The sequence below is a fragment of the Nerophis ophidion genome, linkage group LG27 (genome assembly GCF_033978795.1).
Source record: "Nerophis ophidion isolate RoL-2023_Sa linkage group LG27, RoL_Noph_v1.0, whole genome shotgun sequence".
In the NCBI taxonomy this organism is placed as follows: Eukaryota; Metazoa; Chordata; class Actinopteri; order Syngnathiformes; family Syngnathidae; genus Nerophis; species Nerophis ophidion.
Genome location: NC_084637.1, coordinates 19,524,658 through 19,549,693, shown reverse-complemented (window position 1 = coordinate 19,549,693; position 25,036 = coordinate 19,524,658). Strand labels below are relative to the sequence as shown.

The 25,036-nt window shown below is 41.0% G+C and overlaps 1 protein-coding gene across 4 annotated transcripts in view; it reads right to left on the bottom strand.

Annotated features, from left to right (window-relative positions):
- atp13a2 (ATPase cation transporting 13A2) overlaps positions 1-25,036 on the bottom strand; it is a 134,865-nt gene that overhangs the window by 26,654 nt on the left and 83,175 nt on the right. For 3 of the 4 annotated variants that reach the window (XM_061889297.1, XM_061889300.1, XM_061889299.1), the window contains 10 exons: positions 22,617-22,778; positions 22,407-22,517; positions 17,180-17,226; positions 16,910-17,098; positions 11,353-11,559; positions 8,879-8,989; positions 8,654-8,810; positions 8,429-8,540; positions 1,906-2,030; positions 1,668-1,828 (listed from right to left, as the gene is read on the bottom strand). In XM_061889297.1, coding sequence (XP_061745281.1) covers positions 1,668-1,828; positions 1,906-2,030; positions 8,429-8,540; positions 8,654-8,810; positions 8,879-8,989; positions 11,353-11,559; positions 16,910-17,098; positions 17,180-17,226; positions 22,407-22,517; positions 22,617-22,778 — 1,382 coding nt within the window. Of the gene's footprint in view, positions 1-1,667; positions 1,829-1,905; positions 2,031-8,428; positions 8,541-8,653; positions 8,853-8,878; positions 8,990-11,352; positions 11,560-16,909; positions 17,099-17,179; positions 17,227-22,406; positions 22,518-22,616; positions 22,779-25,036 lie in introns of all 4 variants that reach the window. The other variant, XM_061889298.1, reaches the window with a different exon arrangement.

The following is a 25,036-nucleotide window of genomic DNA, read 5'->3' as shown; positions in this document are numbered from 1 at the left end:
AATTCTGACAATGTGAATTCCTGGATTTTTTTCTTCACATTCTGTCTCTCACAGTTGAAGCGTACCTATGATGAAAATTACAGACCTCTGTCATCATTTTAAGTGGGAGAACTTGCACAATCGGTGGCTGACTAAATACTTTGTTGCCCCACTGTATTTGATGTTAAAACTGATAAACTTTAGAATTTGATGCCAGCAACACGTGACAAAGAAGTTAAGAAAGGTGGCAATAAATACTGATAAAGTTGAGGAATACTTATCAAACACTTCTATGGAACAGCCCACAGGTGTGCAGGCTAATTGGGAACAGTTGGGTGCCATGATTAGGTATAAAAGCAGCTTCCATGAAATGCTAAGTAATTCACAAACAAGGATGGGGTGAGGGTCACCACTTTGTAAGCAAATTGTCGAACAGTTTTAGAACAACATTTCTCAACGAGCTATTGCAAGGAATTTCGGGATTTTACCATCTACGGTCCGTAAAATCATCAAAAAGTTCAGAGAATCTGGAGAAATCACTGCATCGGGCAGTACTGCATCAAAAACCGACATCAGTGTGTAAAGGATATCACCACATGGGCTCAGGAACACTTCATAAAACCACTGTCAGTACTACAGCTGGTCGCTACATCTGTAAGTGCAAGTTAAAACTCTACTATGCAAAGTCAAACCCATTTATCAACAATATCCTGAAACGCCGCCGGCTTGGCTGGGCCCGAGCTCACCTAATATGGACTGATGCAAAGTGGAAAGGCGTTCTGTGGTCTGACGAGTCCACATTTCAAATCCTATTTGGAAACAGAGGACATGGTGTGCTCCAGAACAAAGAGGAAAATAACCATTCGGATCGTTATAGGCGCAAAGTTCAAAAGCCAGTGTAACGCAGGTGTCAATACATATGCGGAGACTATTAGGCTCTTGCCTTTCTATTTACTCTTTGCGCACTTCCTAGTCACGTGACCGCCACAGTCCAATCAGCTGTAGGTATATACCGGTAGCCGAAAGTGACTGGTATGCTCCTGCTCTAGTTAATCTTTGGCAACTTGGCGCACTCCTTCCTTGTCACGTGACCGCCGCGGTCCAAATAGTTGTGCTTATAAGCGGATAGCAGGAAGTAGCCAGGAGACAGGACATGAGAGATCGATTGCATTTCTGCTCGAGGTAAAATCCCTTTTTTGTATGGCATGGACAAAATTATGCAATATTTTCCCTCCAACAACGCAAAAGTGGAATATTTAATGTGAAGTAGTTGGAGCCTGAAATAAGAACAACATAGATTTTGATTCATAACGGTTTGAGCATTGACTGTTTTAAATAAATAAACAACATCATAAGACCCTTGGACCCTTGAGGGTCCCACTCATAAGTGTTAAAAGTAAGTCACAAATTCATATTTTTATTTACATTGAACGCTTAATCTAGAGATCAACTTGAGCAGTATTTTTTTTTATATTAAATCTGTTTTGTCTAAATTAAAATGTGTTCTATTAAATAGAACACATTTTTGAAAATATCCCCCATTTAACCAAAGAGTAGGACTTATAAAATCAAATAAACATGTGCATGCGTACATGGCTAATGATAATGCTATGTATGTTTTTGGATTCATACTTGATTATATGTGTGCTAGTTCAGGAAATTTCAAGACAAAGTGTTAGTTGACTGACCCGGGTTGGGACCACGGAGCCCACCCCGTCCTCCAGGTGGAACCTCAGGGTGGGCGCGGCCTGACTCGTGAGGGCGCTGGCTTGGACAAACACCACCCGCTCGTCGAGCCGCACCATGCCGCAGTTTTTCGCCACGTTTATTGCAGTTAGAATGTTGTCGCCTGCGTGGAGGGCGACATTGCTTTTATTTTTCGTGTGTGACTTGGCGGGCACATTTTACATCGGGGTCGTGACTCACCTGTGACCATGACGGTGCGAAGTGCCGCCATCCTCAGCGTGTTGATGACCTGGGAGCTTTCTGGCTTCACCAGGTTCTTCATCATGAGCAGACCCAAAAAGACCATATCTTTTTCCACCTCGCATCTGTGGTTAGAATTCAATGAGCTGCTCCTAAAAGTACCAAGTTATTGTGCAATACAAACAATATTCGAATAATACCGGTATTGTGCCACTAATCGATAGCTGGCCACTAGCGGGTTAATCGCTGGACCGCAACTAGTGCGCTAGTTGCGGTCCAGCGACCGCGACTAGGCGTGTTTATCGTTTAGCTAGTGACTAGAGCGCTAACCAATAGCGTGCTTGTCGTCAGCTGGCAACTAGAACGCTAATCACTAGCCGGCAACTAACGTGCCAATCGCTTGCTGACAACTGGGGCGTTTATCGTTAGCTGGTGACTGTGAAGATAAATATATATACATACATATACACATATACAGTATAAATATAAAAACATATACACATATGGTTACATATACACACAGACACACACACAAATATATATACACACATATGTATGTATATATATATATATATATATATATATATATATAAATATATATATATATATATATATACACGCACGCACACACACACATTATGTTTTCTTTCATTACGTTTTACTTCTGTTAATGTATGTAATATATATATATAATTTCCACATTGTGGGATTAATAAAAGAATTTGCTATCTTATAGACCAGGGGTCGGGAACCTTTTTGGCGGAGAGAGCCAAGAATCCGAATATTTTAAAATGTATTTCCGTAAGAGCCATATAATTTTTTTTTTCAACACTGAACACACCTAAACACGTGCATTTTTAAGACCAACATTACTAGAGTATAATAGGTCTCTTATTCTTTGTAATAACATTGATATTCTGAAGCTAACTGTGGAGGGGGCATGGCCTGCGGGCCTGCAGCGAAGCGGGGTGTGCCGGCCACGAAATCAGCGACAGGTGCGTAGACAACCCACCTGGGCCTTGTTATCTAATCACCTGTCGCTCTGTTATAAGCAGCAGCCAGGAGGAGAGACGGGGTTGGAGCTGGAGACAGAGTGCGAGCGAGAACGAAAGAGAAAAAGACAATTGCTGGAAAGCAACTGAGAGACTTATTGAAAAATAAAAAAATATCGTAACCCTGTCGGTGCTTGGTGGTCTGAAGAACACCCAGGAGGGCAAGCCCTAAAAAAATAATAATAAATAAAGTGCGGTAGAAAAAAGGATGGATGGATTCAAATGCATGAGCATGTTTAATATTTCAAACGTTATTTTTAACACTTTGATTACAAGTGGAATTACTCATTACTTATTGTGTTAAGCAGTGTTAGCTCAGATTTATCCGAGAGCCAGATGCAGTCATCGAAAGAGCCACATCTGGCTCTAGAGCCATAGGTTCCCTACCCCTGTTATAGACACACATATATATGTATATATACACACACACTATTTTCATGTACATATGTACACACATACAGCCGCGATCAAATGTTTACATACACTTGTAAAGAACATAATGTCATGGCTGTCTTGAGTTTCCAATACTTTGTGAATTGTGAATTATATTTATATAGCGCTTTTCTCTAGTGACTCAAAGCGCTTTACATAGTGAAACCCAATATCTAAGTTACATTTAAACCAGTGTGGGTGGCACTGGGAGCAGGTGGGTAAAGTGTCTTGCCCAAGGACACAACGGTAGTGACTAGGATGGGGGAAGCGGGAAACGAACCTGCAACCCTCAAGTTGCTGGCACGGCCACTCTACCAACCGAGCTATACTTTCTACAACTCTTATTTTTTCATGATAGAGTGATTGGAGCACATACTTGTTAGTCACAAAAAACATTTCTGAAGTTTGGTTCTTGTATTAATTTATTATGACTCTACTGAAAATGTGAGCAAATCTGCTGGGTCCAAAGTATACATACAGCAATATTAATATTTGGTTACATGTCCATTGGCAAGTTGCACTGCTATAAGGCATTTTTGTTAGCCTTCCACAAGGTTCTGGCAAGCTTCTGCTTGAATTTTTGACCACTCCTCTTGACAAAATTGGTGCAGTTCAGCTAAATTTGTTAGTTTTCTGACATGGACTTGTTTCTTCAGCATCGTCCACACGTTTAAGTCAGGACTTTGGGAAGGCCATTCTCAAACCTTAACTCTAGCCTGATTTAGCCATTCATTTTCCACTTTTGACATGTGTTTGGGGTCATTGTCCTGTTGAAACACCCAACTGCGCCCAAGACCCAACCTTCGGGCTGATGATTTCAGCTTGTCCTGAAGAATTTGGAGGTAATTCTCCTTTTTCATTGTCCTATTTAAAGCACCAGTTCCATTGGCAGCAAAACAGGCCCACCATGCTTGACGTGGGGCATGGTATTCCTGGGATTAAACGCCTCACATTTTCTCCTCCAAAGAAACTGCTGGGTATTGTATTGTGGCCAAGAGCCAAACTTCATGAATGTTTTTTGTGACCAAGTATGTGCTCCAATCACTCTATCACAAAAAATAAGAGTTGTAGAAAGTATTGGAAACTCAAGACAGCCATGACATTATGTTCTTTACCAGTGTATGTAAACTGTTGACAACGACTGTAGATAGATAGATACACACATTGCTATATATATATATATATATATATATATATATATATATATATTGTAATATTTACATACATATATACATTTATAGATATACACACACAAATGTAGAGTATATTATATACACATATTGTTATATATGTGATATATATACTTTATATATTATATACTTCATATAATATATATTTATATATGTATATTAAAATATTTGTTTTTTATATTTTTACACACACACACACACACACACACACACACACGCACACACACACACACACACACACACACACACGTTATCATTTGGAATGGGGACCAAGTGTTTGATCATCACTTGTGGAGACAAGGGGAAAAATATATTACTTTTTACTAAGGATGGATACCTTACAGAATTACAGTGCTATTAACGCCAGGATAAAACATGTTTCCCTTTTCAAGAAAAGTCATTTAAACTTTCATTTTTACCTTTTATTTTGAACAACACTGAACATAAAGAACATTAAAAAAAAAATTCTACATAACCAGTCTTGCTGATTATCTCTCAATCTACTATGTTAACGGCAATCTCCTTTTGTAGGCCGTAATGCGGTTGTACACATAGAACGTCAATGCTTGCCATTCCCGGTTTTGGAGAGCTTCCGGTTCAGCCCTCAAACATTTTAAACAGTCACTCTTTCCTGGTACAATACCAGAAAGGATGAATCGCTTCATGTGCTTCTTGACAGCCTTCACCTCTTTCTATGTCCAGGGTCGCCTTTTCTGGGCAGCTTTACCTGCAAGTGACCATATGAAATATGTGTATGAAAATATAAGAAATAAAAGAAGATTAAGAAATTAAGTTAAACATTTGTTTGCTATAATGTATTTAACCCACAGAGAACAATGCATACATATGCATTTGCATTATTTGTGAGAAAACAAAGACTGATAAAACTTGACTAAAAAAACAGTTTATGTATATAGTGTACCTTTGGAAGAATGTGTCACTGATGATCCATCTTTTTTTATTTTTAAGTTGTGTCAGTCTGTTGGGGGGAGGGATTTGTTCATCCTCAGTGGTAGGAAAGGCCACATCTTCTGTGGGTTCAAAGTAAAAAAACATTCAGTGTCATGCTTACCATAGGCCACATTTAATAAACCACAAAAATGAGTATGGACTTTGCAAACCTTTATCAGGGAAATATTAGTTATCATCCTCTCTGGTTAGATCTTTCTCTTCAGTTTCCAAAACACATTCTGTTGTACACATAACATGTTAAGCTTATAATTGAGTTCAAACCAAAAAGAAAGGATGGAAAAAAGTTAAAGACAAAGGAAACAACAAAGATGACAACTTACCATTTGGACCAATTGTGATTTCATTTAAGTTCTTGCCATGGAATTTTGATAGTGGACCTTGCTCGAGTGCCATCAAAACTTTGCTGATTTTTGCCAGCTTCAGTGTCTTTTCAGGAAGTCTATACAAATCATGGCAAAGAAAGTTGGCCAGCTGGTCCATCTCTGTGTCTGTCGTGTTTAGCACGGTTGAAAGGGTTTTCGTAGTTTTGTGGATGTAAGTGAAACAGGACACTTTGCATGACATGCTTTTGCATAGTCTTGTATGTAGTCAGAACCACGGAAATGCGTCATCGCTGTGGGTCTTGCAAACAGGTAAGTGTTGTCTTTGAGAACTCCACAAGTTTCGCTGTACTAATCGAGAAGTTCTAATGCACACACCATTTTTGGAGTCAAGAGAAAAGGAACAGGTCTGCCTCGTTTTCCCCTGATGACAATCCTTGAAAAATGTCTGCAGAGTTTTTTTTCCACTTCAGAGAGTGCCCAATCAACATCTTCATGAGGATCAGTTGTGTCTCTTGACAAAAAAGCCATCAAGGGCATGGCTGCTTCCTCTCCTTCTCTTTGTCTGTTAAAAAGGATGATCTTTGTCAAACATACCTTTGTCAGGTCTGACCAGGCCTTTGTGGAAAAAAAATCAGATAGCGCACTGCTGCATTTATCATGCATTTGACTGAGAAACTGATGCATTTTTTGAACATCCTCAGTGAAGGGCATAAGTTGTGGTGCATTTCAGTTTTCTTTGGCAATGTTCTTCAGGCCTGTTGCAGTGATCAACTCGTTCCACTTCTCACGATGGACATCTTGGAACTGAGTGGCGTTTCTTACCAACTCTTCATTGTTGTTTATCAAACCTTGTGCTTTCAGGAGTTTGCTGACTTTAACCAGGGATTTCCCAAGTTTGGTTGCCAGTGATGGAATGCAGAATTTGTTAGTGTCACTATCATAGCCACAAGTACATTTGACAGCTATGACCATCTCCAAGTAGTTCTTAGGATACACAAAATCCTCAATTTTTTTAATGTAGTTACTCTCCTGGCATTATGAATCAGTCATCCTAATTCCCGCATCTTCTCTCTGACACATTGTTGATGTTTAGCCGACATACCACTTTTGTTCAACAGGTGCTGCCCAACATCTGTGATGACATGGTCATCTTTTATCATTTCTGTGATTGGATCAGAATCCATGGCACTTATTATTCCACACAATTATTTGGATGCACTTGAAGGCACAGGCCCAGTATATGTGCACATGGACTGGACTCGGTTCTTTCCTGGTTTTCGGGTGACTGATGCAGGTTTGAGGCAACAACTTTGCATGTGTCTCCACAGTAACTTTCTAGACAGTCCTTGGCAATGTGCACAGAGCATAAAGTAATTTCCTTTAGCTTCTTTGGGTGGTCATTTGAATCACACTAGTTCACCCTTTCCTGACTCCATAATAGCAAAATTGTGAGCATAGTTCTCTTATTCCAAAAATACGCCAGCTGTTTCCTTCTTTCAATGGAACTTGTTGGAAAGCTAAGAGCAGTGCCTACTTCAAATCTGTTTTTATGTGCACTTTGTAGATGTCGTGCCATCTAACAAGCAATAATGTCTTTTGTTGTAAACTCTTTTTCCATGTTTTTTGACTGGGGCGCAAACAACTACAATGTCAATTGTTTCCTGACTTGAGCAATATTCCTCTGTTCCAGTGACATCAGGTGTTATGCTGTTTATGTCCAAGTCCATATGGTCTACTGTACATGTCTTTCATCTAAAATGTGTGAAACAAAATCAATATGAGGTTTTTAAAATGTCCCTAATCTCCAATATCCATCATAACTATACATACAACTTCTTAGAAGTCCTTATAGACAACCAATCAACATTAAATTAGAGCTATTTTGACTATAAACCAGTCCAAATGCCAAGAAAAAAGCAACACAAAGTGCACCCGCTGGAAAAGGTTCGCTACCAAAAAATACATCTTTAACTCTTTGTAGTAAAATATATATGTTCCAGTCCAAATGCCAAAAAAAAGCAAAATAACGTGATTCGAAAGCTTTCTAGGAGCAATGCTATACTATAGTACTCACAAGACGTTACTACTTTACCAAAATTATTTGGCTTAACTTGGTTATAAACACATTACGCTTGCACAAATAATAGTCAATAACCTCCATTTATAAGAAATATGTGCTTACCTTTTGGTTTTGAAAGCTTATTTTCGTGTTCCGTCAGCCGACATGTCCTGCACTGCAGAGGAACCTCTTTCAGTTTGGGGACCAAGTGTTGTCGATTGGTAATTAGTGTAGGGATATGAGCCGAACTGCGAGTGCAGTACCAGTTACAGCCCTATGAGGGGCGCTGCTGTGCCTAAAAATCCTTTAGGCATCTTCAGAATGGATCTGACTGTTATTTAAAAAGGTTTCCCTTTCGGGACCTGTTTTTTTGTCCCCATAACGTCAAAGGTCCCCCAAAATGACTTTGTAAACAGAGCGACGTCCCCAATAAGTAAGCATTGCCAGAACACACACAAATACACACACACGCACGCACAAACACACACGTCCTACCGTTCAATGGTGCTGAGATCAGCACTTTGGTCCACTGGTTTGTAGGCCAAAGCAAGAACTCTGAGGCCTTCGCTGGAAAAGATGCGTAGTTTGCTTGAGAAGTCTGGCGGCACTGTCAACATAAAGCAGTTTATTTCCTATGAAAACAGCATCCAGTTTGTAAAAAGGTGCACATACGACCCCGGAGTAGAGTTGGACACATTTCCCCTCAATCCTCATTCTGACCTGTGTCTTGACGGCAGAGGCCAGCCACCATCTCCGGGGAGCCCTTCATGAAAGCCAGAGCTGAGTGCCCCCAGCAGGCCACCGTCACCACACTCATCCTGCGCAGGGCCGAGGAGAAGGTGAACCTCCGCACTATTGCCAGGGCCTGGCTTGCAGACTGCCGGGAGAAAACCAAGCTGTGACCAGAGGGAACCGCCGGCTGAAACGACCAATGACAACGCTCACACTTTCAGGAAAAGGGAACAGCCTTAAAGGAGGTCTCAGCACCGCTAAAACTCTGTGGCCTGCAAACTCGGCATCCAGCGCCTCAGCGCCCTCTCCGGGCTCCTGGAGGGACTGCAACAGGAGCACAACAAACGGTAAATGGGTTGTACTTGTATCGCGCTTTTCTACTCCTTTTTAAGGAGCCCAAAGCGCTTTGACAGTATTTCCACAACAATGTGGTTCTGTAGCTCCAAACATGTCAATAAAGTGCATTTCATTTCGAAACTGTGAGAAAGCGTGAATTAAACTGGGAACTATGATTATTAAACAACATTTACCGTAAAGTCCGGACTATAAGCAGCTACTTTTTATGCTATGAACTCTGCGGCTTATGAATCGGTGCGGCTAATTTAATTTAATTTATTTTTTTCTTTGCCGACTGTCACAATACAAATAACAAGCAAAGACACTGAAAAAGTGTGTACATTTTTTCTGTAATAGCGCCATCTTTTGGACGAGGAACCAGAAGTAAAAGTCCTGTTCTGTCTTCTAATCAGCTGTAGAGTTTTTACTCGTAATAATTTTTCATTCATCGCTTCAAGCAACGTTTGTAAGTTTTCCAATGTAACTAAAACAATTCTTACTTACTAAAGCGTCCCATGTGTGATGTTTGTAGGAGTAATGTAATCACGCTATCGTTGTTAGCATTCGCTGATATGCTAACAGGTTTACGAGTGTCAGTGTTAGTATTATTAATGGCATTATTTTCATATTGTTTCAGTTTCACAAATTTCTCAGTAAATTCACTAAAACATCAGCGTGAAATCATTGAGTCTGTTTAGCTAATTGGAGAGCTAGCTTGCGCAGCTAGTGGGTCCATGACGATGACTTGTGTTTTGTTTGATCAGCCGTTTTACTGCCGTGCTACAGACACTGTTTGCAAATATTTAATGCATGTAGCATTTACAAAATATTTAATTTCAAAACATATACAATCAGCGGCTTATAGCGGAATTTTTATATGTGGAATACGTTTTTTCTTGTTTCTTATATACCGTTGCGCTTTATTGTCGGTAAAATACGATAGAATGTTGATGGAGGCTTTTGGAGTTTTTAGACTGTTTTACAAGCGGAATAGAGCGAATCCTATAGCCTCCATTTTTAGCTGACTTTTAATAGCGTTTATTTACGATTTAGAATTAAAAAAAAAAACATGTGTTCTTGTCTTACAAAAAATTGTAAATGATAGACGAAATTCGAAAAAAAAGTGCAGTTCTACGCTTTGTTTTAAGATGTGTAGCAAAGCCCTCCCCCCAACAAAGCTGTCCTCTGTGAGCGTAAACAGCTAGCAGGCTCATCTATCTGTCAGGTGTCATATCACGTTTAACATGACCAAAATGATCACGGTTATTATTATTCACGATTATGTGTTCAAAACGTACTTATACTCACATTGAAGTATTTTGACTAAGTTATATTCATTGAAATAAATAGACATACAGTTAGAAAAGCCACTACCGTATTTTACGGAGTGTACACATTAGCGCACATTTACCCCCAATATATCAGTCGCACCAGATTATAAGCCACACATATATATATATACTCGAAAACGTGTTAGCATATTGGCCAATGCTAACGACGCTGCTTCATTACATTACTATAGCGCGTACAAATATGCATGAAAACAGTCCTACTGACATCACACATGGAACGCTTGAGTAAGTAAGATTTGTTTTAGTTATATTGTAAAACTTAGAAACGTTGCTTGGAGCGATGAATGAAGAATCCATTTGAGTAGAACGCTATGGATGGCTAGAAAACTGAACAGCACTTAGGTTGGAAAAAAAAATTAAAAAAGCACTACCGATAAATGGAGACACTGCAGCACCTGCAGTGAGCAAATTTGTCCAGAAGATGGCGCCATAGCAAAAAGAAGAACACCCTCCCGGCGTTTTTGCCTGTTTATTTTTTATGAAATTATTTATTTTATTGCTGCCACTGAAGAAAAATCCATGAATTAGCTGCAGGGATCAAAGTATAGGAATAAAGTAGCAGCTCATAGTCCGTAATTTACCTTACACTGCATGTTTTAAGCTTCACTGGTGTTTTAGTTTCTAGTATTTGATCTGTTTTAGTAGCTGAGCTTTTATCTTTTATAGTATCTTTTTTAAGATTTTTTTCAATGAAAAGTGCACCTCAAATCAAATCTATGATTAATAGTTATTATTTCTGGCAGCGTAAATACACCTGATACTGTATTTCTCTGAGTTTAGAAGGATCACTCTGTTCTAAGGGAGCACACAGTAACGTGTTTATTTAGGTTTAAATTGGGGTATGTTCTTTCTTAATGGGAAAAGGTGTTAATGTTTCTTGTTTTCATGTTAGCATTTAAGCTAACGAGTTGATTAAAGTGCAGTTACCAATCATGTTTTTTGTCCATAATTTCAATTCAAAACGCTACAGGCGGCGTGCAGGCAGTGTTGGGCTCCTACCCAACCGGTGGACTTGAGCATTTTCAGCTCCAGGGGGTCCCCAAGGTGCTGCCCCTGCAGCAGGGTCACAGTGTGGCAGCAGGCCAGTGCTGAGAGCATGCGCCCCGGCGAGAGAAGTCTGGGGTCCGAGACCACCTGCGAGAACCCGGCAGGTCCGCTCTCCGTCACTCCCCACACGTCCAGCCCCTCCTCTGTCAGAGTTCCTGTCTGGACAGCACACAGGACGGGATAGAAACGAGGTGACTCAACTGCAGAATGTACAAGGACCAATTAACTAAGGAGGGTTGCAACCATTTTAATTTTCCTGAAGGAATCAATAAAGTACTATCTATCTATCTATCTATCTATCTATCTATCTATCCATCTATCCATCCATCTATCTAGTTATCTATCTATCTACCATTCATCAGTTAGAAAGAAAGCATCGTCTGAGATTTTGTTGCTTCGATGGTTCGTTTAATGACTGTTTTGGTGCACATATTGGTGATGAAGCTAGCGCTGCCGGGGATGTGGCCCAGTGTGTGTGTGTGTGTGTGTGGGAAGGAGGGCGGGCTCGTGGTGTGCGGCTAGAGAAAAACTAGAACAAAGTGGAAAGAGAGCAAAGAGCTGAGAGAAGATGAGTTTCAGGATCGTTTAAAACAGGTGTTCTTAACGTTTTTTGACCTCTGGCCCCAACTTTTTGACTACAGAGGGGCCCAGGACCCACTCAAATATTACCACTGAATTAGTAATTGTAATATTACTGATTGGTAATAGCAATATTACTCTTGAAGTAGATAGATAGTACTTTATTGATTCCTTCAGGAGAGTTCCCTCAGGAATTTTAATGGTATACAATATTTATATGTAACCCACTTACATTGAACAGGATAAACCTTGTCAAGTGATATGAAACATGTGTTAGTCATAAAGATTATTATCAGGCCTTAGGTCAGGCTGATTATAAAAATAAGTACCAAATATATTGCAAAAGAAGATATTCAAAAACACTGAGAAAAAAATACATACAATTACGCAGTGCTAAAAAAATACATTATAACAAAATTAATAATAATGTTTCTTAAATAAACATCATAGGGGTGTAACGGTACGTGCATTTGTATTGAACTGTTTCGGTACGGGGGTTTCGGTCCGGTTCGGAGGTGTACCAAATGAGTTTCCACACGTACATAATAAGCGTACCGCACGTTGTGTAAACAATACACACCGAGGCAACACACGGCATGCTATACCTCCTCTTTTCACCGGATATGTCTTTTGCGAAGCTGTCCGGGTGGAGTTTCTTAAATGCCTCAAATGTCCGGCATTTTATGTTAGGGTTGCATGTATTTTCAATGTACATTCAGGGTTAAGAAAGGATTAAAAAGAAAACAAATTGTGCATGCAGCAGCATTCGTGAGGGAGGCGCAGAGACAGAGAGAGCGAGAGAGTTATGATAAATGCGCATGCATCGCCAGGCTCTGCTTTTTACCCATAGATTTATCTGATTTTTTTTTTTTATATATATATATAGCAGTGGTGTGAAAAGTGTGCCCCGGAAGCCATTTGCAACCCACAGCTAATGTTTTAAAGCAGTGGTTCTCAACCTTTTTACAGTGATGTGCCCCCTGTAAAAAAAAAATTAATTCAAGTTCCCTCTAATCAGAGCAAAGCATTTTTGGTTAAAAAAAAAAGAGATAAAGAAGTAAAATACAGCACTACGTCATCAGTTTCTGATTTATTAAATTGTAAAACAGTGCAAAATATTGCTAATTTGTAGTGGTCTTTCTTGAACTATTTGGAAAAAAAGGAATGAAAATAACTAAAAAGTTGTTGAAAAATAAACACGTGATTCAATTATAAATAAAGATTTCTACACATAGAAGTAATCATCAACTTAAAGTGCCCTCTTTGGGGATTGCACTAGAGGTCCATCTGGATTCATGAATTTAATTCTAAACATTTCTTCACAAAAAAATAAATCTTTAACATCAATATTTATGGAACATGTCCACAAAAAATCTAGCTGTCAACACTGAATATTGCATTGTTGCCTTTCTTTTCACAGTATATGAACTGACATATATATTTTGTTGAAGTATTATTTAATAAATATATTTATAAAGGATGTTTTAATTGTTGCTATTTTTACAATATTTAAAAAAAAATATCACGTACCCCTTGGCATACCTTCAAGTACCTCCAGGGGTACGCGTACCCCCATTTGAGAAACACTGTTTTAAAGACCCCCGGCACATTCTAAAAATACTATTAAAATAAACAAAAACATAAACAAAAGTGAAATAAAAAAGCTTAAAGGCTAAATGTAATTTAGAAAAAGTTGCAACGTTGACTAATAAAATTGTTTTTTTCTTTCGAACTGTTATTGCTCAAAACATTATATTGAATCAAAATCAATGTTATTATGAATTATTGACCTATCCAAGGTTCCCATTACTTCACATCAAATATTCCACTAAGAAACATATTTTTGGTGGAAGATTTTGCAAATTTGGTAAATAAATAATTTTTAAAAATTGTGTTTCGTTGTTTTCTTACTGTACCGAAATCGAACAGAATCGTAACCTCTGAACCAAGGTACGTACCGAACCGAAATTTTTGTGTACCGTTACACCCCCACTAAAAACTGATTAAAAATGACTGTATAACTATTCAAATGTATTATAATTATTACAATTTACAAACTATGTTGTGCTTAAATAGATACATTCCGACAAAAACAATCATAAGATATGTTTCTGAAATAAAAGCAATAATGAAAATACAGCTTTATCACTTCAGTCATAAGTTTTGTACTTAAGGGGTCATATTATGATTTTTTTTTCTACATTTAAAAGCCTTCCTTGTGGTCTAAATCAGGGGTTCTCCGCCCAACTTCTCCACAACAGAGGGGCCTGGGGCTCACTCAAATATTCACACTGAATTAGTAATCCTACTCTTGATGTTAATGGTATCCAATAAATATGTCTAACCTACTTACAGTTGAATAAGATATACCTTGTCCAATGATATGAACACATGTGATTATCACAAAGATTGTTATTAAGGCTGAGGTCAGACTGATAACAAAAATAATATCACTCATCAAATATACAGCAAAATAATATATACATGAACACTGATTTAAAAAAATTTTTTTTACAAATCTGAGGTTCGACTATCCGGCGTAGCCTCCTCTCTAGTACACCTATATAGACCTTACCGGGAAGGCTGAGGAGAGTGATAGTTTGAACACACCCTCCAGTTCCCCTTCTTAAAGAGAGGAACCACCACCCCGATCTGCCTATCCAGAGGTCGATGTCGACGGGATGCTGCAAAGTCTTGTCAACCAAGACAGCTCCACAGCATCCAGAGCCTTAAGGTACTCCAGGTGGATCTCATCCACTCCAGGGGCCTTGCCACCGAGGAGCTTTTTAACTGCCTCGGGAACCTCAGCCCCAGAAATAGGAGAGCCCACCACAGATTCTCCAGGCACTGCTTTCTCATAGGAAGACGAGTTGGTAGGATTGAGGAGGTCTTCGAAGTATTCCCTCCACTGACCCACAATATCGAGGTCAGCAGAACACCATCCCCACCACACATTGTGTTGACATTGCTCTGTTTCCCCTTTCTGAGGCGGCGGATGGTGGTCCAGAATCGCTTCGAAGCAGTCTGGAAGTCGTTCTCCATGGCTTTGCCAAACTCCTCCCATGTACGAGTTTTTGCCTCCACGATCGCTGAAGCCGCACACCGCATGGCCTGTCAGTGCCTGTCTGCTGCCTCCGGAGTCCTATGAACCAAAAGAACCCGATTGGATTCTTTCTTCAGACTGACAGTATCCCTCACCGCTGGTTTCCACAAGCGGCTTCTAGAATTACCGCCACGACAGGCACTAACCACCTTGCGGCCACAGCTCCAATCGGCCGCCTCGACAATAGCGGTAGGGAACATCATCCACTCGGACTCAATGTCCTCGCCTCCCTTTTGACATGTTCAAAGTTCTTCCAGAGGCGGGAATTGAAACTCTCTCTGACAGGAGACTCTGCTAGGCATTCCCAGCAGACTCTCACAATGCGTTTGGGCCTGGCAGGTCTGTCCGGCATCCTCCCCCACCATCGGATCCAACTCATCAGGTGGTGATCGGTAGAAAGCTCCGCCCCTCTCTTCACCCGAGTGTCCAAAACATGAGACCGCAAATCTGATGACACAACTACAAAGTCGATCATGTAACCACGGCCTAGGGTGTCCTGGTGCCAAGTGCACATTTAGACACCCTTATGTTTGAACATGGTGTCTGTTATGGACAATCTGATATGAGCACAAAAGTCCAATAACAAAACACTACTCGGGTTCAGATCTGAGCGGCCATTCTTCCCAATCACGCCTCTCCAGGTTTCACTGTCATCGCCAATATGAGCGTTGAAGTCCCCCAGTAGAACTAGGGAATCATCTGGGGAGCACTCTCCAGCACTTCCTCGAGTGAATCCAAAAATGGCAGGTACTCTGAGCTGCCATTTGGCGTATAAGCGCAAATACCAGTTAGAACCCGTCCCCCCACCCGAAGGCGTAGGGAAGCTACCCTCTCTTCCACTGGGTTGAACTTCAACGCGCAGGCTTTGAGCCAAGGGAAAGAAGAATTGCCACTCCAGCCCGTCGCCTCTCACTGCTGGCAACGCCAGAGTAGAAGAGAGTCCAGCCCATCTCGAGAGAACTGGTTCCAGAGCACTTGCTGTGCGTCAAAGTGAATTCAACTATATCTAGTCGGAACTTCTCCACCTCGCACACTAGCTCAGGCGTCTCCCCCCCCAGCGAAGTGACGTCCCAAGAGCTAGCTTATGTAGCCGAGGATAAGACCGCCAAGTTCCCTGCCTTCGGCTTCCGCCCAGCTCACATTGCACCTGACCTCTATGGCCCCCGCTATGGGTGGTGAGCCTATTGGAGCGAGGACCCACGTTGCCTCTTCGGGCATTGCCCGACCGGGCCCAATGGGGACAGGCCCAGCCACCAGGCGCTCGCCCTCGTGCCCCACCTCCGGGCCTGGCTCCATAGGGGGGCCCTGGTGACCCGCGTCCGAGCAAGGGAAATCTGGGTCCTTTGTTTGTATTTTTCATAGATGTCTTCAAGCTGCTCTTTGTCTGATCCCTCACCTAGGACCAGTTTGTCTTGGGAGACCCTACAAGGGGGCACTTGGACAACAAAGCTCCTAGGATCATTATAACTCTTATATAAGACTTTTAAAGTAATTTTGATTGTAGGATAATGTAGACACTTACATCATGTGTTGTCTTCATTATAACACTTATATGAGACTTTTAAAGTCATTTTGATAGTGGGCTAATAAAACTCATATAGACACTTACTTCATGTCTTGCCTTTTTTGTCTTGGAAAAGACGGTCACACTCCCTCCCCTCCCCTTCCCGCCCTTCTCTGTGGCTCCCCTGCTCGCCTGTCTCATCCTGTCTTGTTTAACTATCTTGTTGGTTCTTTTTGCAACGCTGACAAAAATCTAAACAATGGAATTGATCACCTGTCATTTGGTATACACACACAAAAAAAAAAAACAATGCCGATCCTCACCTTGTCAAAGCAAAAGAGCGACACCTTGCCACTGATATTGATGCGCGGAGGACTGATACAGAAGACGCCTTGCTTCTTCAGCCTGTGCTGGGCGTAGATTGTACCTGTGGTGATGGCGGCGGGCAGGCCTGGCGGCACCACGATGGTGACTAAATCCAAAGCCCGGATCACCATCTCGATCCAGCTCATCTGGAGACATAGTCCTCGCTCGGTGAGGTGGACTCGGAATAACAAGCAGGTCCAGGGGTTTTTAATCCAGTGTGCACTTACATCAAACCAGGAGAAGACAACCAGACTGTAAATGGTCCCCAAGAAAGCTGTATCAAGAAGAAATATACTTTTAAAAGTGTTGAAATGATGGCCAATAGGGTGACATGCTACATCAGGCCTAATAGGCTTAATGAAACCATTCAAACTAGGGTTGCTCTTGTATGCAGCACTCCTGCCGCTCCACAGGGGCATATGTATCACAATGGCTGTGTGAAGCTATTTATTGGCAAACAACTGTGTTTACTCTTTTAAAATCAAAATGACAAAAGAAAGTAGCCAAATGAGCCTGATCAAAAGTTTACATACCCCAGTAACTTTGATCTGATAACATGCACAAAAGTTGACACAAACAGGTTTGAATGGCTAATCAAGGTTCCAATCCTCACCTGTGGCATGTTTGTTTGTAATTAATGTGTGTGTATAAAAAGGTCAGCGAGTTTCTGGGCTTTTTTCAGACCATTCCATCTTTCCTCCAGTGCTGCACAGATGTTTCTGGATTCTGAGTCATGGGGAAGGCAAAATAATTGTCAAAGGATCTGCGAGAAAAGGTAATTAAACTGCATATAACAGGAAAGGTTTATAAAAAGATATCCAAGGAATTGAGAATGCCAATCAGCAGTGTTCAAATGCTGATTACGAAGTAGAAAATGAGGGATTCAGTTTGACCAGCAAAGATTTCAGCCAAAACTGCCAGGAAAATTGTTCGAGATGCAAAGAAAATCCACAAATAACTTCAGCTGAAAAACAGGACTCTGAAAAATTGTGGTGTGGCTATTTGAAGATGCACAATAAGGAGGCCCTCTAAGAAAAATGGGCTGGATGGTCGAGTCGCCAGAAGGAAGCCATTTCTGCGCAAAAGTCACAAATCATCCCGCTTACTTTACGCCAAACAACAAAGAGACATGCCTAAAAAACTTCTGGAACAAAGCAATTTGGAGTGATGAGGCCAAAATTTAACTTTTTGGCCACTCGACCATGCAGCCCATTTTTCTTCAAGTGCCTCCTTATCGTGCATCTTCAAACAGCCACAACACCATTTTTCAGAGAGTCCTATATTTTAGCTGAAGTTATTTGTGGATTTTTCTTTGCATCTCGAAACATTTTCCTGGCAGTTTTGGCTGAAATCTTTGCTGGTCAACCTGAATCCCTCATTTTCTACTTCGTAATCAGCATTTGAACACTGCTGATTGGCATTCTCAATTCCTTGGATATCTTTTTATACCCCTTTCCTGTTATATACAGTTCAATTACCTTTTTTGTAGATCCTTTGACAATTATTTTGCCTTCCCCATGACTCAGAATCCAGAAACTTCTGCGGAGCACTGGGTGAAAGATGGAATAGTCTGCCAGAAGCCCAGAAACTCGCTGACCTTTTATACACACACATTAATTACAAACAAACATGTCACAGGTGAAGATTGAAACCTGGATTAGCCATTCAAACCTGTTTGTGTCAATTTTAGTGCATGTTATCAGATCAAAGTCACTGGGGTATGTAAACTTTTGATCAGGGCCATTTGGATAATTTATTTTGTCATTTTGATTTAAAAAGAGTAAACACAGTTGTTTGCCAAAAAAAAGCTTCACACAACAATTAAGAATGAGTGGAAGAAAAGTTTTTGTGTTATCATTCATATTCTCTGAAGAATGGCCAAGAAATCATTAAATTCTCCCAGAGTATGTAAACTTATGAGCACAACTGTATATTGGTGTAATGTGTATTTTATGTTTGTATTTTCAGTCTTACGAACCTAAATAAAGGAGGAAGTGTAAATAAATACAACTAAGGAAGGGGAAAAATTGAGAAGAAGGAACATCCATTCTCAAAACTTCTAGAGCTTCTGTTTATTCATGCTGTCAACTATCTATCGAGCTGCACACGCTGGAAATGAGTAGGGCAGAATAATGAATTTATTGACATTGCTGTGTGAAAATCCAAAGCCACAGTGTGTAATTCATAAACAAAAACAGAATACAATGATTTGCAAATCATTTTTAAGTTATATTCAATTTAACAATTTAATAGACTGCAAAGAAAAGACATTTACTATTCGAACTGAGAAACTTAATTTTTTTTGGCAAATAATCATTAATTTAGAATCTAATGGCAGCGACACATTGCAAAAAATTGGCACAGTGTCATTTTTACCAAATGTTTGAAGCTTTTCAGGTGGAATTATTTCCCATTCTTGCGTGATGTACAGCTTAAGTTGTTCAACAGTCCGGGGTCTTTGCTGTGGTATTTTAGGCTTCATAATGTGCCACATATTTTCAATGGGAGGCAGGTCTGGAATACAGGCAGGCCAGTCTAGTACCCGCACTCTTTTACTATGAAGCCACACTGTTGTAACAGTGGCTTGCTGAAATAAGCAGGGGTGTCCATGATAACGTTGCTTGGATGGCAACATATGTTGTTCCAAAACCTGTATGTACCTTTCAGCATTAATGGTGCCTTCACCGATGTGTAAATTACCCATGCCTTGGGCACTAATGCACCCCCGTACCATCACAGATGCTGGCTTTTGAACTTTGCGTCGATAACAGTCTGAATGGTTCGCTTCCCCTTTGGTCCGGATGACACGATGTCGAATATTTCCAAAAACTATTTGAAATGTAGACCCGTCAGACCACAGAAAACTTTTCCACTTTGCATCAGTCCATCTTAGATGATCTCGGGCCCAGAGAAGCCGGCGGCGTTTCTGGATGTTGTTGATAAATTGCTTTTGCTTTGCATAGGAGAGCTTTAACTTGCATTTACAGATGTAGCGACAAACTGTATTTAGTGACAGTGGTTTTCTGAAGTGTTCCTGAGCCCATGTGGTGATGTCCTTTAGAGATTGATATCGGTTTTTGATATCGTGCCGTCTGAGGGATCGAAGGTCATGGTCATTCAATGTTGGTTTCCAGCCATGCCGTTTATGTGGAGTGATTTCTCCAGATTCTCTGAACCTTTTGATGATATTATGGACCGTAGATGTTGAAATCCCTAAATTTCTTGCAATTTCACTTTGAGAAATGTTGTTCTTAAACTGTTTGACTATTTGCTCACGCAGTCGAGGACAAAGGGGTGTACCTCGCCCCATCCTTTCTTCTTTTGGGAAGCTGTCTTTATACCGAATCATGGCACCCACCTGTTCCCAATTAGCCTGCACACCGGTGGGATGTTCCAAATAAGTGTTTGATGAGCATTCCTCAACTTTATCGGTATTTATTGCCACCTTTCCAAACTTTTTTGTCACATGTTGCTGGCATCAAATTCTAAAGTTAATGATTATTTGCACACAAAAAAAAAATGTTTATCAGTTCGAACATAAAATGTGTTGTCTTTGTAGCATATTCAACTGAATTTGGGTTGAAAATGATTTGCAAATCATTGTATTCCGTTTATATTTACATCTAACACAATTTCCCAACTCATATGGAAACGGGGTTTGTACACTGTACATTAATGTGGGGAATACTTAAGTCTTCTCAGTTATTGATCTATGATAATAGGTATTGCTTGTTCCTAACCCGCAGCTAGCTTAGCTTATCTGACATCCTACTAAATGGTACGTGTGCAACAGAAGTAAACATGCTTTGATTCAAACGTATCAGTGTGACAATGTGAACATGTCAACATGTACCGTTACATGGCGCTAAAAAAAATGTTTTGATTGTCTCACAACTGCTATCCAGGCTATTCATCGTCTCTTTATTAGCTCACTTTGCTGTAAATGAGACCAATTTCACCAAGTCAGTTGATTTTTCCTGACACAATCATGAGAACCATTGTTGCAGTTTTTAACTTGTCAAAGAAAAACACAACTTTAGGACATTGTCCTGCATTCAGCCGTGTAAATAAGCTATTCAGTCCACAATGCATTGCCTTTTCCACATTAAAAACTTTCCAGCCCTACCAGTTCGAGCTATACGCTACTTTGAACTAGAAACACCAACAGCGGAGGACACGCGTGCATGTACGAGCCAGTCTGCCCCACAACAAGAGGATGGGAGAACAACAAAAAAGTTGACTACAATGGCGGACTCGCGCAAAGCACTTTGGGTAAATTTCTGGTGACGTCACGAAAGTCTATAAAATCCAAATGGCTCGTTTGCAGCAAGTTTGAAAGAAGACAATAATGTTTTATAAATATGTCCGGTACCTACAGTATGGAGATCCAAATGCACAAAGAGGTATGAAAAGTTGGATTTCCAAAACAGTGTCCCTTTAAATCAGACCTTGGCAAAATATGGCCCGCGGGCCACATGCGGCCCGTTAAGCGTTTCAATCCAGCCCGCCTGACATTCGTCATTATTTTTTTAGACCTTTAACATCCAAACTGTTGGTGCCATTCTGATGTGCAGTGCTGTTTTTAAATTACCGTAAGTCTTGAACTGTAGAAAGTATTTCAATTTTGAGTGTCGTGCGAGTTGATTACGGTAATCTACGTCACAGAAACTCAGACGAGGGACAAACCAGAGTGGGCGGGGCATGTTTTCAAAGCTGCCAGCCTAAAACGCATGTTTGGAAGCAGATTTTTTTTGTGATAATCTATCATATTGTAGCTGTTTATCACACTTTGCAATCATATTTTGCGGTTTGTTTTTTTACATTTTTGTTGTGTTTTGCTTGGTATGAGAAGTAAAAGAGGAGCGACGTTCATATGTTGTCAATATTCAGTGTTTTATTGTAAATCGTTAATATTGTAAATCCCACTTTATTTATTTTCATGTACATTTTGGGTGTCCAATTCAGTAAAAAAAACAGTACAATTCCATTCCGTTTTTTTGAGGTGGTCTGTCATAACGTTTTTAGAGCTCCATCGCGCATTGTGACTTTTGGTATTAGTGCTCCTGAAAAAAGGGACCCAAACACAAATACTGCTCAGCAGATTTTTACAGCTAAATGTGTATGTATAATTTATAGATACATACACTTTGGCCCCCCCATTTTTTTCACTCAATTTGGCCCCCGAGTCAAAATAGTTGGCCAGCTCTGCTTTAAAGAGTGGAACGAGACACAAGCGCTAGCAAATCCAGCATAGCTACGTAAGCGACATGCTAACAATGCTCACATCTTACCAGTGCCGTTTAGTTGAAGAAACACAATCAAACTTACAGATCTCACGTCTGTAGCCAACTCTGTGTGTTGATCTTTATTTTAAGACGTGTAGCGAAGCCCCCTGTTTTTTCTTCTTCTTATTTTTTCCATATGTTACTTAACTCGTGGTATCGGCGCTCTTACCCAATACACCCAGGACAATGAGGAACTTGGTGGCATCTCGGTAGAAGCGGAAGTTGGTGGGCTGAGGGTACAAAATGGAGCTGACCAAGCTACCTTTGGCGGTGAAAAACCCTGCGGATGACACTAATTGTTATTATTGTTGTCACTCTTATGAAGCAAGGGCTCGAACGTTCAGGAGCAATGAAAAACCTGCTTCACTTGTCAGCTCACCTGTGCCGGTGACGACTGCAACACCACCACAACCAAAGGGCCCCCCACCTTTGGCCCGGATGAGATGTGTTCCACAGAACAGTGCATGCTTGCGCTCCCCTTCTGACGTGTACCTCCTCTCAGAAAGTGGTAGAGGGGTTTTCAGCACTGGGACGCTCTCGCCTGCAGGTAGGTAAGAGTCATTGAGGGATGGGTAACGTTCACATTTCAACTCGATCAAATCGATACCAGTACTTAAAGGGGAACCACACTTTTTGGGGAATCTTGCCTATCGTTCACAATCATTATGAGAGACAAGAAGACAAAAGGGTTTTTGTTTTTGCATTCTAACACATAAAAATCCATCCATCCATTTTCTACCGCTTATTCCCTTTGGGGTCGGGCTCAGTTACAATCAGGCGGAAGGCGGTGTACACCCTGGACAAGTCACCACCCAATCGCAAGGCCAACACAAATAGACAAAATACATTCACTCACATTCACACACTAGGGCTGATCCCCAGGTGCATGTCTTAAAAAATCGTCTCGTCTATTTTAAAATCTTGTCTAAAATCCCATCAAAATATGTTAACAGACGTACAAATAACATTGAATACATAACATCCTGGCAGAGGCATCAAGCTAAGAGCCAAAGCTGTAAAACCAAGCTATACCGTGGCGGTATAGCTCGGTTGGTAGAGTGGCCTTGCCAGCAACTTGAGGGTTCCAGGTTCGATCCCCGCTTCCGCCATCCTAGTCACTGCCATTGTGTCCTTGGGCAAGACACATTACCCACCTGCTCCCAGTGCCACCCACACTGGTTTAAATGTCACTTAAATATTGGGTTTCACAATGTAAAAGCGCTTTGAGTCACTAGAAAAAAGCGCTATATAAATCCAATTCACTTCACTTCGTCTAGGTGACTAGCAATGCAGCTGGATTAATCAATTCCACCTCTAAATCACTTTAAAAATGCATTTAAAAACCATCACCAATACTTCATTTATGTTATGTACCTGTTCAATAACCAAACTGAAGCAACATTGTTATTGTAAGAGTGAACACTGAGGAACTATTTTTCTATCATACGGGCACAACAGCGTGCTACGGTATTAGCTGTAAAAGCTAACTACGGCAAGGGATAAGCTAGCTTCTACGACAACACGAAACACGTTTGAGTTTGTAAAATACAACACAATGTGATAGGACACCAATCTGTACTGAGTGAAAAAAATGCTAAATCATATTACAATATCCATCCATCCATCCATTCATCCATCTTCTTCCACTTATTCAAGGTTGGGCCGCGGGGGCAGCAGCCTAAGCAGGGAAGCCCATACTTCCCTCTCCCCAGCCACTTCGTCCAGCTCCTCCCGGGCGATCGTGAGGCAGGGCAACCAGGATATATAGTCTTCCCAGCGTGTCCTGAGTCTTCCCCATGGCCTCCTACCAATCAGACGTGCTCCAAACACCTCCCAAGGCAGGCGTTCGGGTGGCATCCTGACCAGATGCCTTAACCACCTCATCTGGCTCCTCTCCATGTGGAGGAGCAGTGCCTTTACTCTGAGTTCCTCCCGGATGACAGAGCTTGTCACCCTATCTCTAAGGGAAAGACCCGCCAACCGGGGGAGGAAGCTCATTTCGGTCGCTTGTACCCGTGATCTTGTCCTTTCGGTCATAACCCAAAGCTCATGACCATAGGTGAGGATGGGGAACGTAGATCGACCTTCCGGCTCAGCTCCTTCTTCACCACAATGGATCGATACAGCGTCAGCGTTACTGAAGATGCCGCATCGATCCGCCTGTCGATCTCACGATCCACTCTTCCCCCACTCGTGACAAGACTCCGAGGTACTTGAACTCTTCCACTTGGGGCAAGATCTCCTCCCCAACCCAGAGATGGCACTCCACCCTTTTACGGGGGAGAACCATGGACTCACACACGGCTGCTAACCGATCCACTGAGAGCTGAAGATACTGGCCAGATGAAGCCATTTGCAGCCACCAAACCGGATCCCCTCAACGCCCTGACTACGCCTAGAAGTTCTGTCCATAAAAGTTATGAACAGAATTGGTGACAAAGGGAAGCCTTGGCGGAGTTTAAGCCTCACTGGAAACGGGTCCGACTTACTGCCGGCAATGTTATCTGGTTAAAGGGGAAGTGCACTTTTTTTGGAATTTAGTCTATCGTTCCAAATCATTATGAGAGTCAAGAAAACAAAAGGTTGTTTTTGTTATATTCTAACATGTAAAAATCGTCTCATTATTGGTGGCTGGAAATGCAGCTGATGGGAGCAATCAGTTCTACCTCTCAATCACTTTAAAAATGCATTCAAAAATTGTCAATAATACTTCATGTATTTTCTGTAACCTGAAAAATAACCAATCTGTAGCAACATTGTTATTGTAAGAGTGAGGAACTCACTTTTTCTAGCGTACTA